At 42.4% G+C, this 19,778-nt stretch overlaps 1 protein-coding gene and 1 long non-coding RNA gene across 5 annotated transcripts in view; one reads left to right on the top strand and one right to left on the bottom strand.

Moving 5' to 3' along the window:
- Positions 1–882: 882 nt before the first annotated feature.
- On the bottom strand, positions 883–17,672 carry LOC138991500 (uncharacterized). 4 transcript variants are annotated; one of them, XR_011467474.1, is made up of 5 exons: positions 17,368–17,672; positions 16,282–16,379; positions 15,207–15,549; positions 14,235–14,410; positions 883–1,349 (listed from the first exon to the last, which is right to left on the bottom strand). It is a non-coding gene; the product is annotated as an uncharacterized lncRNA (long non-coding RNA). The 4 variants fall into 4 exon arrangements; XR_011467473.1 differs by lacking the exons at positions 883–1,349; positions 14,235–14,410 and having other exon boundaries at positions 14,432–15,549; positions 17,464–17,672; XR_011467472.1 differs by lacking the exons at positions 883–1,349; positions 14,235–14,410 and having other exon boundaries at positions 14,432–15,549.
- Positions 17,673–17,884: 212 nt separating this feature from the next.
- Positions 17,885–19,778, top strand: part of HHIP (hedgehog interacting protein) — a 116,051-nt gene continuing 114,157 nt past the window's right edge. Inside the window, 1 exon segment of the mRNA XM_070386594.1 lies at positions 17,885–18,689. Within this exon segment, the coding sequence (XP_070242695.1) occupies positions 18,408–18,689 (282 nt within the window). The 5' untranslated portion in view covers positions 17,885–18,407.

Consider the following 19,778-nt stretch of genomic DNA (forward strand, 5'->3'; position numbering starts at 1 on the left):
TGAACATGAGTGATTCCTGCTGCAGGCATCCTGGGGATGTCCACCTCAGATCAGCCCTCTCACTGACAGAGACTCCAGTCATTATGCAGATTGCAAATCAGTGTTGGGCATGCTCAGTGTGCTCCGTGTAAGAGACGAGGCTGGCTAGGTGATGGTAGCTAGTCATAGCGCAACTGTGGCTGGCACAGTGAATGTTGGAGATAGAATCCATCTGATCCAGATATGATTCCATCACTCCATTTACGATTCAGATATGATTAAGGACCAGTTGCAGATATTTAGTAAAGACCAACTATCTGTATGGAAACTCATGTAAATGCCACCAGCTAAATTGATGCTGCTGCATTTAGGAAATTTCTATCTAGCAATAAAATTTGATTCAGTTGAATTGAATAAGTAAATATAAAAATGTACTGTATAATGAATATGGTATAATTAAGATTTAGTCTTTAAAAGTTATTTTATAATGAATTACATTTAGCTAAATAATCATAATGAATTATGAATAAATCAAATATAAATAGAATAGAATCCAAGTAATTATATTCATAAGAGGAATTGAAACCCCAAAAGGTTGACTGAAAAGAGGAAATCAGAACAGGAAGTACAGGTGGAAGGGCTTTGTGTTCTTATTAGCCTTTCCATATTGCTTTATTTAAAAAGTTATATGGATATTTCTTCTCTTTAAAAAGTAAAATGTTTCAGTTAAGATGGGAGTAATTTATTGGTGACTGCAGCCATGAAATTAAAAGACGCTTACTCCTTGGAAGGAAAGTTATGACCAACCTAGATGGCATATTGAAAAGCAGAGACATTACTTTGCCAACAAAGGTCCGTCTAGTCAAAGCTATGGTTTTTCCAGTGGTCATGTATGATGTGAGAGTTGGACTGTGAAGAAAGCTGAGCGACGAAGAGTTGATGCTTTTGAACTGTGGTGTTGGAGAAGACTCTTGAGAGTCCCTTGGACTGCAAGGAGATCCAACCAGTCCATTCTGAAGGAGATCAGCCCTGGGATTTCTTTGGAAGGAATGATGCTAAAGCTGAAACTCCAGTCCTTTGGCCACCTCATGTGAAGAGTTGACTCATTGGAAAAGACTCTGATGCTGGGAGGGATTGGGGGCAAGAGGAGAAGAGGATGACAGAGGATGAGATGGATGGATGGCATCAGTGACTTGATGGACGTGAGTCTGAGTGAACTCCGGGAGTTGGTGATGGACAGGGAGGCCTGGCGTGCTGTGATTCATGGGGTCGCAGAGTCGGACACGACTGAGCAACTGATCTGATCTGATCTGAAGCTTATTAAGATGTTATAATATATATTTCTTGGTAGATTTTTATTAAACATGAACCTAAATAAAACATATAGATGAGAATAAAAAATTAATTATAAAATTATAATTCAATTTCATACGAGTTAATGAATTAAATCATAGCTATTTACATATATATAATAATTTGAAGAAAAATATTATGGGAAGGAAGTTTTAAATGGCAACACAGCCAAGGCAAACAATATACTTGTTTGGCAAATTTATAAACAATACATTTTAAAATGTAACTTTTTTCACCATACCAAAACAAAAAGGCCACAAAAAGGTAACTGATGAATGTGTTAACTTTATTGTAGCAATCACTTCACAGTGCACATATATTAATATATACATGAAACTATCACGTCACACCTTGTACCTACAGAATTTTTGTTAATTTCTACTTCAATAAAGCTGGGGAAAAAAATGTAACTTTTCTGTCTTCCAAAAGTCACTGCCCCCTTATCCTATATTCCTTCCCTGGGTTTCCTGCCCTAAAGTCAATACTCTTGGGCATGGCCTTGAGACGCCACATTGCCATTGTTGATGTGGTCAAAGACACGGGGATTATTCTTTATTTATAAATAGTCTGCCAGTCTTACTGAGATATAATTGACAAAGAACACTGTATAAGTTTAAGGTATACCGTGTAATGATTTGATTTACATATATTGTGAAATGTTATGATGTTCTGTTTCTTAAAAGCTTAGGTGCAAAATAGAAAGCCCAGAGATAAATCCATGCACCTATGGACACCTTATCTTTGACAAAGGAGGCAAGAATATACAATGAAGAAAAGACAATCTCTTTAACAAGTGGTGCTGGGAAAACTGGTCAACCACTTGTAAAAGAATGAAACAAGAACACTTTCTAACACCATACACAAAAATAAACTCAAAATGGATTAAAGATCTAAACGTAAGACCAGAAACTATACAACTCCTAGAGGAGAACATAGGCAAAACACTCTCCGACATACATCACAGCAGGATCCTCTATGACCCACCTCCCAGAATATTGGAAATAAAAGCAAAAATAAACAAATGGGACCTAATTAAACTTAAAAGCTTCTGCATAACAAAGGAAACTATTAGCAAGGTGAAAAGGCAGCCTTCAGAATGGGAGAAAATAACAGCAAATGAAGCAACTGACAAACAACTAATCTCAAAAATATACAAGCAATTCCTACAGCTCAACTCCAGAAAAATAAATGACCCAATCAAAAAATGGGCCAAAGAACTAAATAGACATTTCTCCAAAGAAGACATACAGATGGCTAACAAACACATGAAAAGATGCTCAACATCACTCATTATCAGAGAAATGCAAATCAAAACCACTATGAGGTACCATTTCACACCAGTAAGAATGGCTGCGATCCAAAAGTCTACAAGCAATAAATGCTGGAGAGGGTGTGGAGAAAAGGGAACCCTCTTACACTGTTGGTGGGAATGCAAACTAGTACAGCCACTATGGAGAACAGTGTGGAGATTCCTTAAAAAACTGGAAATAGAACTGCCTTATGATCCAGCAATCCCACTGCTGGGCATACACACTGAGGAAACCAGAAGGGAAAGAGATACGTGTACCCCAATGTTCATCACAGCACTGTTTATAATAGCCAGGACATGGAAGCAACCTAGATGTCCATCAGCAGACAAATGGATAAGAAAGCAGTGGTACATATACACAATGGAGTATTACTCAGCCATTAAAAAGAATTCATTTGAATCAGTTCTAATGAGGTGGATGAAACTGGAGCCTATTATAAAGAGTGAAGTAAGCCAGAAAGAAAAACACCAATACAGTATACTAACGCATATATATGGAATTTAGAAAGATGGTAACAATAACCCTGTGTACGAGACAGCAAAAGAGACACTGATGTATAGATCAGTCTTATGGACTCTGTGGGAGAGGGAGAAAGTGGGAAGATTTGGGAGAATGGCATTGAAACATGTATAATATCATGTATGAAACGAGTCGCCAGTCCAGGTTCGATGCATGATACTGGATGCTTGGGGCTGGTGCACTGGGACGACCCAGAGGGATGGTATGGGGAGGGAGGAGGGAGGAGGGTTCAGGATGGGGAATACATGTATACCTGTGGCGGATACATTTCGATATTTGGCAAAACTAATATAATATTGTGAAGTTTAAAAATAAAATAAAAAAAAAAAAAAAAAAAAAAAAGCTTAGGTGCTATTATTATGAAAATAATCCTGCCATCTGCCTCTTATCAGCAGCTTGTCCCTCATTTCCCATAAGTGTTAAACCAACGTCTTATAACTTTGTCTACCTCAAGATGAATTCTATTTTAGAAAGTTTCAAGCATTTATAAAGTGAAAGTGAAAGTCACTCAGTCGTGTCTGACTCTTTGCAACCCTAAGGACTATACAGTCCATGGAATTCTCTAGGCCAGAATACTAGAGTGGGTAGCCTTTCTCTTCTCCAGGGGATCTTTCCAGCTCAGGGACTGAACCCAGGTCTCCTGCATTGCAAGTGGATTCTTCACCAGCTGAGCCAAAAAGGAAGCCCAAGAATACTGGAGTGGGTAGCGTATCACTTCTCCAGCAGATCTTCCCAACCCAGGAATTGAACCAGGGTCTCCTCCATTGCAGGTGGATTCTTCACCAACTGAGCTAAAATAGTAAATAACAGTCAGGTAAAGCAGGGACCAGATGATAAAGGTTCTTGTATATCTATGCTCTAAAATTTGGATTGTATTCTGAATTCACTAAGAATCCACTAAAGAATTTTAAGCAGAGAAATCACATAAAATGATTTGTGGTACACAAAAAGCTATTTAGTGGTAGTGCACACAGAAGGGTCAAGTTAAGGGAAAAAAATTAAAGGTGTGGAAACCTTAAGAAGTCGCTGCAGTAAAGCTGGTAAGAAATATAAGTCCCTAATATTGGACCTAGGCAATGACTGTCAATAGCTCACTGACCATCAAAACCACTAGGTGAGAGGTTATAGGGATTTGTTAATGGATAATTTGTATTAACACACTAAGCCACTGAAAAATCTTATCATTACAAAAAGAGAAACAACCATATATTGTATGTCCCCCAATATGGTAACATAGGAGCCATCTGTGGATCATTCTTACAAAGATTCTAATGAAGCTTCTAGATCTAAATGTGAGTTTAGGGAAGTTCTGTTTATCAAGGCAGGAGCTACAGGTGGGTGGAAGCGATACAGGGGTGAAGAAGGCAAGTTTGGTTTGGAGTATACTGAGATAAAGGTGAAGATCCACATGCAAATGTTCAATAGGTATAGTAAGCAGAGAAGAAGCTCAAGGATATAATACGGAGTATAAAACCATGTAAAGAGACATAGAAAGTGAAGACCTGGGAGTAATATCCAGATAAATAAGGGAAAAAACAGTTGAGGCTGGAATAACTGAAACAAGAAAAGACACGGTGTCGGAAAAGGTCAATAGTGTGAATTAAAGAATTAAATGTGGACTTCTCTGGTGGTCCCGTGGTTAAGAATCCACCTGCCAATGCAGAAGACACAGGCTTGATCCCTGGTCCGGGAAGATTCGACATGCTGCGGGGCAACTAAGCCCGTGTCTGCAACTACTGAGGCCTGCATGCCCTTGAGCCCACGCTCTGGAACAAGAGAAGCCATGGCAATGAGAAGCCCACACACTGCCACTCGAGAGTTTCCCCCACTGTCTGCAACTAGAGAAAATCCATATACAGCAACAAAGACCCAGCACAGCCAACAATAAGTAAATAAATAACGTTAAAAAAAAATCCTGCAACCAACCCTTTGGTACCCCCGCCAAAAAAAAAGAGAAATATAAGATTTAGACAAAAAAATAATAATAATAATCTTTTTTTTGGATCCTGTTAGAAGAAGAATATACCAATTTAAAGGGGAAGGGTAAACAGAGAGCAGTGAAAAGAACAGGAGGAAGTTTATCAATGAATGAACTCTTTCAACGCAGTTCTAGGGGGTGGAAAGTGAGGAGAGTGGAGCTCAACAAATGAGCTAGGAAAAGACACAGCCCAGAATAAATATGGAGGGGCTGCAGCCAAAGAGGGAACCATTCTGCCTCTCAGTGGAAGGAGGGTTATAGACTCAGGATGACACGTGTGATAGGCAGTAGGGTACATACAACACAGGGCTGGAAACAGGAGCACTTATTAAAAGCCTGCTGCTGATTTCCCCATCCTTATACTCAGAATACACAGCAGCCAGGTGTTACCCTCTAGGCTAAAAAAAGTAGGAGAAAGGGTTTGCTGTGTGTTTTCTAAATAAATTTAGCACACTGTCTAGTGTAAACAAAAGAAGTAACTGTTGCTGTTGGAGTACAAGGAGAAAAACATTCTGAGAGTCAGGGTTCCCCAGAGTAATAGCAGAGGAGGGAAGAAGGCCTGGGTATAGCTCTCGAAACAGAAGGTGGTGGACAGAGCTGAAAGAGCTTGATATAAGAGGAAACACGAATGTAATTCATTAACATCACTACTCACAACGAAGGGCAAAGATGGAAAAAAACCCTGAAATAAACACCTGCCAGTTACTTTGTAAGGGTATAGATTACACGAAGCAGTGGGTCTAGGGAGGCAGAGCAACATGGTCACTGGTTGACCACAAGAAACTATATTTTAAAGAAATTGAATTGGTTATCAAAAATCTCACCAAAAAAAAAAAAGATAAGACTTCTTCTATATTTTCTAACTAAGACAGAGTAGGAGAGACCACTTAGAACACCCTTCCTGAAACAACTAAACAGTTAATATTATATTACTATAACAATGAAGACCAAAAAAAATAGACAAAAGTTTTCAGGCACTGCATATCAACTTACTAAGCAGAGGACACTGGTCCCTGAGAGAGGGAAAACAAATAATATAAGCCCCATGACAGTTCCAGCTTACTGCCCAGACAGATTTTCCAGGCTGCGGTGCAAAGCAGAATCCAAACAGAGCCAGGAGTAACCTTGAACTGAGGAAAGACACAGGGAGTCTGGAGAGGCCAGGAGCTGGAGTTCAAAAAGCAGAGTCCTGGGGAGAAGACAGCTGCACAGAGAAACAGCTATGAAGATCCACAGGGGATACCCCCGTGAGTTTTAATATTTAGTAGCATATGCCCATGGCGCAATTACCTGAGGAAAAGGAAAGAACCACTTAAAAGGAACTGATACTCAGAACTCAGACAGGTCCAAGAATAGTGCATGTTCCAAGCAGCCAGAGGGAAAACATCATAACTCAAGGAAAATCAGGCAGCGTATTTACAATCGTATTACCTCAGTAGTGGAAGAAATTAGCCTTAGATTAAAGGTGGTTCTAGTTTCACCTAACAAGATTTAACAGGAGGCTTGAAAAGACCAAACTGTTACCAAGTGACTTAACCAAACTTCAGAGCAAAGTTCAAGAATTTTTATAAGGATGTAGTACTAAGCATCTCAGTTCAGTTCAGTTCAGTCACTCAGTTGTGTCCGACTCTTCGCAACCCCATGAATCGCAGCACACCAGGCCTCCCTGTCCATCACCAACTCCCGGAGTTCACCCAGACTCACGTCCATTGAGTCAGTGATGCCATCCAGCCATCTCATCCTCTGTCGTCCCCCTTCTCCTCCTGCTCCCAATCCCTCCCAGCATCAGAGTCTTTTCCAATGAGTCAACTCTTCACATGAGGTGGCCAAAGGACTGGAGTTTCAGCTTTAGCATCATTCCTTCCAAAGAAATCCCAGGGCTGATCTCCTTCAGAATGGACTGGTTGGATCCCCTTGCAGTCCAAGGGACTCTCAAGAGTCTTCTCCAACACCACAGTTCAAAAGCATCAATTCTTCAGCGCTCAGCCTTCTTCACAGTCCAACTCTCAAATCCATACATGACCACTGGAAAAACCATAGCCTTGACTAGATGGACTTTTGTTGGCAAAGTAATATCTCTGCTTTTGAATATGCTATCTAGGTTGGTCATAATTTTCCTTCCAAGGAGTAAGCGTCTTTTAATTTCATGGCTGCAGTCACCATCTGCAATGATTTTGGAGCCCCAAAAAATAAAGTCTGACACTGTTTCCACTGTTTTGCCATCTATTTCCCATGAAGTGATGGTAAAAATCACAAGGTTTGGTATTTTACAACAACAACAAAAATTATCAGGCTTACAAAGAACTAGGATAAGATAAGCCATAAGAAGGAGAAAAAACAATGAATAAACACAGTTCCAGAATTTGCATGGATGACAGAATTGTCAGATTAGGACATTAAAACAGTTACTATAATTATATTCCTTATGTTCAAGAATATAGGAGAAAGATTAAGAAAGTAAAGTGCAGATTTGAAAGATTTTTTTAAAGACCCAAATCAAACTTTTCAAGATGAAAAATGGGGTGATTGAATTAGAAAATACCCAAGATAAGACAGCAGCAGGTTAGATACTGCAGAATTAAAGATTAGTGAACTTGAGGATGTAGAAACCAAAATGAAATATAGAGAAAGTAGTGACTAAAAAAAAAAAAGAAGAAGAAGAAAAGTTAAAAGAGTGTCAGTGGGCCAAGGGACATTTTCAAGATCCCTGATAAGATATATTTTTAGAGTCCCCAGAGGAGAGGAGATACTAAAGACATAATGGCCGGAAATGTTTCACATTTGATGAAATCTGTAAACTCACAAATCTAAGAAGCTCAACAAGTCCCAAGCACAAGAAACATGAAGAAAATTATACAAAGGTGTAACAGTATTAAGAGGATTATACTCACTGATAAGGGGAAAACCAGAGAATTAAAATAGATTATAAACAAAAAACAAAATAAGAATAACAAGTTAAGCCAATAGAACAATATCTTTAAAGGACTTAGGGAAAAAACAACGACCCTGTCAACTTAAAAGTTCTATGCCCAGCACAAACGTCTCTGAAAAAAACAAAGGCAAAATAAAGACTTTGTCAGACCAAAGCTGAGTCACCACGTTCAGACTCTATGAGAACTGTCAACACATGTTCTTCGGTCAAAAGGAAAATCATAGCACAAAGAAATATGGATCTGTTCTAAGGGATGAAGAGCATCAGAAATTATAATTATGTGAGTAAACATGAAAGACTTTTATCCCTATTTTTAAATCTGAAAAAAAAAAATCTGTCTAAACAGCAATACACACCAAGGTTTATAACATACATGGAGAATATGTACAAAGTCTAGGAGAGGAAAGTACAAGTATACTGCTAAGGTTTTTATACTATCCATGACATGGTATCATATTAACTAAAGATATGCTATGAGAAATGAAAAATACTCCAAATGCTAAAGTAACCATCAAAAAAAGTAAAAGGTGTAGCTAATAAGCCAATGACAGAGAAAAATGGAATAAATCAAAATATCCAATCCAAAAGAATTTTAAAAGAACCAAAAAATAGAGGGGACAAATAAAGAAACAGATGGGTGACGAATCTTAAACCCAACATCAAATAGAAAGGGTCCAGACACCTCAATGAAAAGTCAAAGGCTATCACAGAGACAGACATAAACAAAACTCAGCTATACACTTCCTACAATAGATGCATTTCAAATATTAAGACAGAAATAAACCAAAAGTAAAAGGGTGGGAGGAAAGTCTGCTACCACTAATCAAAATAGAGTGGCTATATTAATAACACAGTAAATTTTGTAGCAAAGATTATCACCAAGGATAAAAGAAGATAGTTCATGATGACAAGAGGAAAAATTCATGAGCAAAACATAACTGTCCTAAATGCATATATGCTCAGTTAACAGAGTTTCAAAATGTGTGAAACAAAGACTGATGGAACTCCAGGAAGAAACAGAAAAATACCTGACACATTCAGAGCTATCTCAGTAGCTGGTAGCACAAGCGACGGAAAAATCAACTAAAAACAGAAAACTCAACAACACTAACAAAACAACTTAACACTTATGGAACACTCTGCCCCCAAACAGCAAAATAGATATTTTCTTCCATTGTACACAGAATGTGTATCAAGTTAGACCATTTTTCCAACCATAAAAAAGTCTCAAAAAGTTGTTAAAAGAATCCATTCATACAGATGATGCTCTCTGACTGCAATGGAACTGAATTTGAATCAATAACATAAAGGCTTAAAAAAAACACCCCACTCCAGTACTCTTGCCTGGAAAATCCCATGGATGGAGGAGCCTGGTAGGCTGCAGTCCATGGGGTCGCGAAGAGTCAGACAGGACTGAGCGACTTCACTTTCACTTTTCACTTTCATGCATTGGAGAAGGAAATGGCAACCCACTCCAGTGTTCTTGCCTGGAGAATCCCAGGGATGGGGGAGCCTGATGGGCTGCTGTCTATGGGGTCGCACAGAGTTGGACACGACTGAAGCGACTTAGCAGCAGCAGCAGAAATAAACTACTGGTCAAGAAGAACTCAACAGGAAAATCAGAAAGTACTTCGAACTGGATGAAATTGAAAGCATATTTCAAATCTGTGGGATGTGGCTAAAATCAGTACTATGGGGAAATGTATATAACTAATTGCATCCATTAGAAAAAGATGAAGGTCCCAAATTAATGACTTCTGGCTCCATAATAAGTAACTAGTTAAATCAGAGTAAAGTAAACCCAAAGTAAGCAGAAAAGAGTAAACAATAAAGATCAGAAGGGAAACCAACTAAATAATAATAATAAAAGAAAACAGAAAAACAATTGAGAAATTTAATGAAGGCAAGAACTAGTTCTTGGATAAAATTGATAAACCTCCAGCCACACTGATCAGGAAAAAAGACAGATGACACAAATTGTCAATATTAGGAACGAGAGAAGTGCCACTTCTACAGGTTCTATAGAATAAAAAAATAACAAGGCAATATTATGGACAACTGTATGCCAACAGATCAAATGGACAAATTCCTTGAAAAATGTGGGCTACTAGAGTTCACAGCTGCCCCCTCTCCAGAGCATTGTTATGGCAGAACGGCACCTATGTACCTGGGGGCTTATGTCCCAAGAGAAGGCAACCAGCAAATAATAACCAACATAAGGATTAAAAAAAATCATCCCACCTCACCCTTGCCTCAAGTTGAAACCAATTCTGTGGTGCAATTCACGCTTTAGTAGGATCAGAATGAAGCTAGGTTCTAGTTTACATCTTTACCTAGCTTTGTTCTCCTGCCTTATCCAGCTTCCCTCACTATCCTTTCCTAACAGTTCACCTTCAGTAAATCACTGGCCATAGATGCGCATCTTGAGCTCTGTTTATTGGCAACCTGACCTAAGACAGGGCATGGGAGGGAGGCTGGAAGGCAAAATGACAAGAGAAGAGACTTGCTCCTTCCTCCTTCCCTGCTGTTCCTGTCTGGATCGCCCCAGTGATGCCCCTCATCTTGGGTTAAGAATTAAATTGTGCCCCCCCAAAGATGTTAAAGACCTAACCTCCAGTACCTCTGAAGTTGGCCTCAATTGAAAAGAAGGTGTTGGCAGGTGCATGAGTTAAGATGAAGTAGACTTTAATCCAACATGACTGGTGTCCTTATAAAAGGGGGAACTATGGACTCAGAGACAGACATGCTTGGAGGGAATACGATGTGAAGAAACAAGAAGAACGCCACCTACAAACCAAGCAAAGGTGCGCCTGAGCCTGCCAGACCTAGGACACAGTCCCAGAACAGAAGAAACAAACTCTGCCCTCCCTCTGCTTTCAGATTGTGAGCAAATACATTTCTGCATTGCTCTAAGCCACATAGATTGTGGTACTTTGCTATGGCAGCCTAGAAAACGAATGTACCCTGTCAGTGGCAGTTAGTTCCACTCTTGCTTTTTCCAAGAATGCCCACAATCAATTTCATGTCCCCATCCTGGAGGTACCCACCCCGGGGTTCCTTTGTCTGCTTCCAGGTTTTGGTAATTTCAACTTCTCTTGTTCCCCAATCCCTAGGGATGGGAGGGGCTTCCTGCAGTCACTATTTACTTAAATAATCTTTTTTCAGTTTCCCAACATTCACTTAACTACTTCCTTGTATTTAATTTGCTCTGTAATAGGAAATAGCTGTTATTTATTTAATAATAAATTAACGTACAGAGTTTATTTCCAAGACCACAGAGTGATAACTGCTTCATTCGGAGGAAAAGCCAAAGTCTATAACACAGTTTGTAAAATTCTATGCAATGCAGGGCTCTGGGCTGCCCCATATTGCCTGCCCTCATTTCTTCTCATTTCCTCTGTCACCCACTCTGCTCCAGCTGCACTGGTCTCTCTGCTAATCCTTAAACATACCAAGCATGCTTGCTTTATGGCCTTTGACTTGCTTTTCCCTATACTTACAGACATATCCGCATGCATGTAGCCCACTCTGCTCTAATATCTATTCCCCAGTCTCTGCCTGTACCTCAGGAGACACCTTTCCTGACAACATACAGTCACCCATGGTATCCCTAGGGGATTGGTTCTAGAACCTTCGCTATCAGAATCCACATGCTCACGTCCCTTATACAAAATGGCATAGTATTTGCATATAATGCATACACATCCTCCCATATATATGTTAAATCATCTCTAGATTACTTATTATACAATGTAAATACTATGTAATAGCCATGTAAATAGTCATCAGTGCACGGCTAATTCAAGTTTTGCTTTTTGGAACTTCATGGCATCTTTTTTAGTATTTTCAATGGCAGTTAACTGAACCCCCAGATGCACAACTTGTGGATATAGAGGACTCACTGTAAACAGTAAGTCCCCTACACACGAACCTTCAAGTTGTGAAGTTTCAAAGATGTGAATGTGCATTCCATCAGCATCAGGTGTGAGTGAAACAGCGGCTGGCCCTTGGTCACCTACTGCTGACGACCCTTCAGCTCTACCATCTCCCACCTTCTCTCCCTCCTCCAGGAACTCGTCTTGCCTGTTCACTCGATGCCAGCCCCTGTATGACAGCCATTGTATTGTACTACTGTACTTTCCAAGATATTGTAAGATCAAAATGTTTTCTTAAGATCAAAGACCAAAAATGTTCTCTTATCTTTTGTGTTTGTTTTTATGTATTATTTGTGTGAAAAGTATTACACATCTATTACTGTACAGTACTACATAGCCAATTGTGTTAGTTGGGTACCTAGGCTCACTTTGTTGGACTTAGATTGGAATTACGAACGCACTCTTGGAAGGGAAATCGTTCGTATGTAGAGTCTTACTAAATAAAATTATTATTTTTCTCAGCCCCTGTACTCTCTTCCCATGACCCCCTTCCTCTACAGCACTCAGCATTTTCTGGCACGTTCTGTAACTACTTGTTATCTGCCTCCCACAATGGAACAGAGCACCATGAGAGGAGTTTTGCTCACTGCTTTGTCCCCAGTGTCCAGAGCAGGATCTGGCATGTGGCAGGTGCCAACTTTTGAAAACATCTGAAAGACTATATAAAACCCCCTACCAACAGCCCTGTCGGTGACTGTCATCAGTGTACTTGAACTATAATTGGTCTGTAATGTTTAAAGGATTTGTATTTATTCGCCATCCTTCCTCAGGGGACTCGCATTTTAGTGGCAATGTCTCCTGAAATTTCTTGGCAAGGGTGCACTTTAAGTTGTGTCTTCCCTCCTGTTATAACAATTCAAAATTTTTATAATGCAAATATTTTCTCTAGTTAAAACCTTTAAAAAGCATTGAGTCACACAAGATTGGACAATCAGCAGCATTTATCTAGAGGTCAGCACCCATTGTACTGTGAGCCTGTACAAGACTGTGCTGGAGTGATCAAGAAGGAAATGCAATTTCTGCCTTCATGGAGTTTACAGTCACACGGACATTCAATTCCCATGTATGAAAAAAACCTCGGAGAAGTAACAGTGCACGAAAGAAAACAAAGAAAATAAGTGCTGATTAGAGGAGAAGCAATGGCTGAAATGCCGTTAGAAATAAAATTCCTAGAAAGAAAGTGGAAAGTGAAGTCACTCAGTCGTGTCCCACTCTTTGAGACACCATGTACTGTAACCTACCAGGTTCCTCTATCCATGGGACTTTCCAGGCAAGAATACTGGAGTGGGTTGCCATTTCCTTCTCCAGGAGATCTTCCCAACCCAGGGATTGAGCCTGGGTCTCCTGCATTGTAGGCAGATGCTTTACTCTCTGAGCCATCAGGGAAGTTGAGTGAAAAGCCAGAATTTAAAGAAAGAGAAAAAGTTCAACAAGGATAAGGTACTTGTAAAAGGAAATGACAAATACATGAATAAAACTTCACTAGTTTTCTGGAGTCTATATGCTTTGAGTTTGGCCTGTAGCCTCTCCTATCTTAGCTGTCTACTTTATTTTGCTATTTATTCTGCTTTCCCTTAAATGTACCATATTCTATGCTGAATTCAAAGGTTTTCTTTTTTTTCATTGAAATATAGTTGATTACAATGTTTGTTGTGCTAGTTTCAGGAAAGTGACACAGCAAAGTGATTTAGTTATACATAAATATATACGTGTTTATATATTTTCATATTCTTTTCCAAGAGAGGTTATTACAAGATACTGAATATAGCTCAGGGGTGGGGTGCTTCCCAGGTGGCACTAGTGGTAAAGAGTCTGCCTGCAATGAGGAGACGTAAGTGACACAGGTTCGATCCCTGGGTTGGGAATTTCCCTTGGAGGAGGGCATGGCAACCCATTCCAGTATTCATGCCTGGAGAATCCAATGGACAGAGGAACCTGGCGGGCTACAGTCCATAGGGTCATAAAGAGTCGGACACGACTGCAGCAACTTAGCATGCACGCACCTTGTGCTACACAGTAGGTCTTGGTTGTTTATTTCATATATAGAAGTGTGTATGTGTTAATCCCAAACTCCTAATTTCTCCCTGCCCCCTTGTCCTCTTTGGTAACCATAAATTGGTCTTCTATGTTTGTGACTCTATTTCTGTTTTGTAAACAAGTTCATTTGTATCATTTTTTAGATTCTACATATAAGTGATATGACATTTGTCTTTCTCTCTCTGACTTACTTCACTTAGTATGATAATCTCTAGATCCATTCAAGCTGCTGCAGATGGCAATGTTTCATTCTTTTTCCTGTACTTTAAATGGCATGGAGGACTCACTTTACACACTCTTTCCAATTCATCCTCGGGTCCCAGCTAAAATGTCGTTTTCACAGAAAGGCTCCTTCCAGCCACTTAATCTGAAATAAATGTGCCTTGTTATTCTCCATTTTAGCATTTCTTTCATAGTCTTTACTGTAATTATTTAATCACAAGTTTATTTGTGACCTTATAATTTCTCTTCCTGACTAGATTATTGGGGCTTCCGAGGTGGTGCCAGTAGAAAGGAACCCGTCTGCCAATGCAGGAGACACAAGACATGGGTTCAATCTCTGGATCTAGATTATTAACTACGAGAAGCAGAATGTTTGTATTATTTTTCATTACTGGATACATATTGTTTAGTATAGTGCCTGGCACTTTATATTTGTTAAAATAGAATTAAATAGCACATATTTCTGTGAAGTCCAGAAATCCGTATATGAAACCGATTCAAATACCCCAAATAGTTTTATTTTAAACATTTACCCATTTAAACTGTGCTAACTTCTGATACATAGACAATGGTATCTACTTAACTGTATATACATACATGTATAAATATATACATAATTCCTATATATGGTAATATTTTGAGCTTCACCTATGAAATTAATTTCAATTGGGGTCAAACATTTCATCTTTTGCAAGACACCTAATTTGTTCATGAAAATCTTGAATCCATCTGAGGTAAGGAATAGAATCTCAGATAGGACTGGGGTATGGGATTGGGATGGTCAGACATGTCACTAGACCGTACAGGGTGCACTGGTGCAAATTAGAAAAAGAAGCCACATCATTTGGCCAGGCACCAATAAACTTGGCTTGGTGAATGGAGCAGGATTTCAGCTCCCAAGCCCTGCCTCAGCGGGATGCCCTGCACTGGGTACAACCTACATGTAGGTGGCAGTCGTAGAGAGACAGCTCAGTGGTGGTGCAAGCAGATGGTGATCTGGCCACACTATACAGCTCCATTCCTTGACAAACTGATTGAATTTGTCTGAAGCAGTTTGGCTGGGTAGGAGTCTTTTCGTCTCACCACTTCTGATGATTCAGCTGAAGAAGGAGATCACCCTGATGAAAAACAAGTCCATTTCTCAGGTTCAAGTTCGCAGACCGTTGGGCAGCCTCCAGGAGGGCTTTAATGGTTTACTTTCAGAAAATAGCTCAATGTTGATTCTTGATTCTTAAAAAAAAAATATGCTGAAGATCTGGTTATAGATGAGTTTGCTATTTCCCTCTGCAAAAAATGAGTCAGAAGTTAGTTCACTTGTATAACACTGTTTGGTGACTATTTGGAAATTCTATCAGTGGCACTGAAAATAAATGCAACTAACTCATCAGTGACCCAAATTATGGATTGTCGTGACTAACAGCAGATGGGATCAATTCTAGCTCCCGGGATCAAGAAGGAACAACTGTGTCTCGTTTCAGTAATCATTTATAAACTATCTTTAACTTAGGGTCTCAGTTTATAATATCTGCACAATTTTCTTAAAACCAAAATTAATTTACCTTTAAATGTCCTTAGTCTTTAAACACAAACCGTAAGTAAGGCCTGTTCCAAAAATTCATCACTTGGAGTGGGAGCTCAAACCACTGAAATATAATTTTTAAAGTATTTTTTATTTTGGAAACCCAACATAACACTGGTATTTGGGAATAAAACCTTAGATAGTGGAAAGCAACCTAGACTGGGTTTTTAAACACCTAATTAGACGAGATTGTGCAAATGACTTAATCTCGACAGGATTCCTTTCCAGATTTGTTTATTAAACAAGAGTTTAAAGCCTTAAAGTCTTTATAGCTCTATGATTTATTTTATATTAAAAAGTCTTCAACGGGGCAGGGAGAGTGTCAGATAAAGTAGTCTGTGGGATCACAAGGAGCATTTGGGATCACAAGTATACAGAAGTCTTGTGTATACAACAGCCCCTGGGAGAAATGTTAAGTACGTCATAGGGGCACTTACAGTGAGCTCAGGACTGGATTCCACAGCCCAGCAGATTGTTCTCAGTTATTCTGTCACCTCTTTCGGGAAAAACTTAGTTCCACTAGCAAATCCAGGCCCTGGAAGAGAAAGGAGCAGAAGCCTTATCTAGCCACTGCGACCACTTTAACAATATTTAGTCAGTTATCCACACCCATTGTCAAGAAACTTTCCCATTAGCTCGACCAAGTCTGTGTTGGAAAAGTGAAGCAAACCCAAATATGGCGAACGTTCCTCCATTGCCAAAATGAGAAAACTGCCTCATCTCCTCCTCAGAACCCCTGTACCAGAAAATGAGCTCCCCTAGTTAAACACTCAAGTGGACAGAAACCACATTTTGTGATGCAACTTCGTAGAGATTCCTTCCGATGCCGACTTGTGGGGGAATCCAGTTAATGTCACATCACCGCGCTCGGATAAGGCACAGATCACTTTAGACTTTGTCTAGCTGGGGGGAGGGAAGGGGCTCCTCTATTTAGGTACACTGGAAAAGTAGCGCATCCAGCCCCTTGACGCGCGCAAACCTACTACTAATTCCATCTCCAGGGCCTCAGTGTTTACACCCTTGCGGGAATCTCCCCAGGATTTTTGCATTTTCTTTTCCATTTAAAACGAACGCTGATTCCAATGCCCGCTTCTCCTCTGCTCCTCCACCTGGGGTATTCCTCTGTTCTCCAGAAAGCGCCAGCGGGGCCCAGCTACGCTCCAGGGCACAGGTGGGGCCAGGGAAAGGGGCGTCCGGACCCAGCCCGCCCAGGACCCAGGTGGGAGCAGTTCTCACAAGAGGCGTCGACACCCCACCCCACGCACAGGCGCTTGTGCCACTTAAGGCGCGCGCAGGACTTAGGCATGGAGAGGTAAATCTCGGCACAGTCTTCATCTGCACATTCTCAGCGACTTGCAGCATCTGGGCTATATCCCCGCCTCTCAATGTGACCCCAGGAAGATTTGTACCGGCGTGAGCTTCACACTGGAAATCGCCAGGGGATGGAGGAGTCGCGCGGGCCAGGGTGGTGGGGAAAGGGGCCGAAACGCTCCCCCACCACAACTCCAGCCCACTCGGCTCACCCTCCCTCCGGGGCAAGGGGCGGGTCGGAGCCGGGGTAGGGGAGGCCCTGGAAGGGTCCCCTCCCTTCTCACTTCCCGCAGCCTGCTCTTCCTCACTTTCTCTCGGCGCCTCCGCGCGGGGTCGTGCGGAGGGGCTGCGTGAGGAGCGAGGAACGGACAGAGAGCCACCGGACCGCGCGCCCCGGTCCGGAGGGGGACGGGCTGGGGGGACCAGAGCCGTGCACGGCCCCCACCCAACCCGAGCCCGGCGGCGCGGCCAGGCGGCGGCCGGACACCCGCGCCCTCGAGGCTGGCTCCGAGGGCTCCGCCGGGCCCTCCCCCTCCGCCCGCCGCCGCGGCCCCTCCCTGCCGCACCCTAGAGGCCGCCGGGGCCGGGGGACGCGCTCGCGCCGGGGCCGCCCCCTCCCCTCCCCCAGCCCGGGCGGGGGCGCGCGAGCAGCGGTGACGTCAAGGGGCGCGCGGTGGCAGCACCTCCCCGCGCGCTAGTTAAAAAGAAGAAGAAAAGAGGGAACGAAACATGAGAGGCTGTGTGAGAAGCTGCAGCCGCCGGCAGAGGAGACCTCAGCATCCTCTAGAGCCCAGCGCTGGCCCTGCCTCCGCCTGCCCCGCCGCCGCCGCCGCCGTGTCTGTTCCTGGTACTGTCTCACCTACACAACTCCCGTTACACGGACCAGTGAACATCTGTGGCCGTCTTCTCCTCCTCTTCTTCCTCCTCTCCCACCTCCTTCTCCTCCTCCCACTTCTCAGCCGCATCAGGAAGCCCCCCACCCGACTGACATTGGCACCACTGCAAACGGTGTCAACCTCACAACTTTATCTCGCTCCTCCGGCTCCCCTGAGGCATCGGGCCCATCGCCTTGTCTTTTATTTTTTGCAAAGTTGCATCGCTCTACACCCTCTCTCCCCCGCCACCTCTCTCTGCCTCCCGAGTGTCCTGCTGCCCCGCAGCCCCTTCCCGGAGCTGCGCCCGAGTGCCCCTGCTGGGCAGTGACCTTCCCCCCACTCCACCTCCCGCGCCCAGCCCCTGCCGCGCGGGGCAGATGATGCTGAAGATGCTGTCCTTTAAGCTGCTGCTGTTGGCCGTGGCTCTGGGCTTCTTTGAAGGAGATGCTAAGTTTGGGGAAAGAAGCGAAGGGAGCGGAGTGAGGAGGAGAAGGTGCCTGAATGGGAACCCCCCGAAGCGCCTGAAAAAGAAAGATAGGCGGATGATGTCCCAGCCGGAACTGCTGAGTGGGGGAGAGATGCTGTGTGGTGGCTTCTACCCTCGACTGTCCTGCTGCTTGCGGAGTGACAGCCCCGGGCTGGGGCGCCTGGACAGCAAGGTAGGCATGCACCCGCCTCGCAGCTGCGAGATTGGCATAGTGACTGGGTGGGGTTTCCTGAGGCTCCGGCGATGCTGGTGGCTGAAGAGGGGCCAAACTTGTCTGGGGGAGTCTTTCTTGATAACTTTCTAAAGCGCTAGCGTGATTCGTTTGTGTGTTCCTCTGGGGTGCGCAGACACCTCTCCCGCCCCCAAGAGTCCGCGGGCGGGATGCTGTGCAAAACTGCTTGTCTCTGAAAAGAGAAGCCTCTGTGGTACCCGCATTCTGGGCCGGGTAAATATTTTAAAAGAATCGCGATGAACAGTGTGTTTTGGATCGAATCGGGCACTGGCTGCGGTGAAACTGTAAATGAAGGTGGCTGTGGTTTCCGGTTTTTCTAGGGTAAAAAGATTTGTGCAGTTTTCTCCACGTGCTCGGTTAGAGAGAGGATTGAATCGTAAAGGATGTTGAAGCATGGTTGGTGTAAGATCCCCAGCCCGGTCAGAAGGCGGGGGAGGTGTCCTGCGTTACAATAGTTAAACAGCTAAAAGGAACTCCTGGTAGTCCAGTTTAGAACCCCAGAATTGGAGAAAGATTTGGCTGGAGCGTGTTTATCGTAGAAAACCGTGGCGATTCTCCTCCTGACATGTTTTGTAACGTTATAAAATCGGGCTTTCAGTGGTACTTGTGTAGAAACGTCTTCTCTAGGAACTTGTTTTGGGGACAGTGGCATTTACAGTTTCCCAATGTTTATAAGTTTAAACAAATATGAATATAGTGTTGGCTGGGTGTTAAGACATGCTTATCTGAGTTTTGCCACTTCTTTCTTGCCCTGGGTTGCAGTAATGTGTGTTCTCTACTGTACTCCAAGGAAAGACCGAGGGGTTGGGTCATTAACAGTCTCTGCCCGTGAAATAAACAATCAGGTGTCTTTGCTCCCCCTCCCTTTCCCCATTTTAGGTTTAATTAAGAATTCCTCAGTTAGAACACTGCAGTTGTCAAGGTCTGAGAGACTCTTGGAAAACTTGTGCTTCAGTCTTGCTGGCCCAGGCATTAAAAAAAAAAAAAGTACCCAGGCTGAATCTAATTTTTATGCTCAGTTCACGGTAG

Source organism: Bos mutus, chromosome 17 (genome assembly GCF_027580195.1).
Source record: "Bos mutus isolate GX-2022 chromosome 17, NWIPB_WYAK_1.1, whole genome shotgun sequence".
Taxonomy (NCBI): Eukaryota; Metazoa; Chordata; class Mammalia; order Artiodactyla; family Bovidae; genus Bos; species Bos mutus.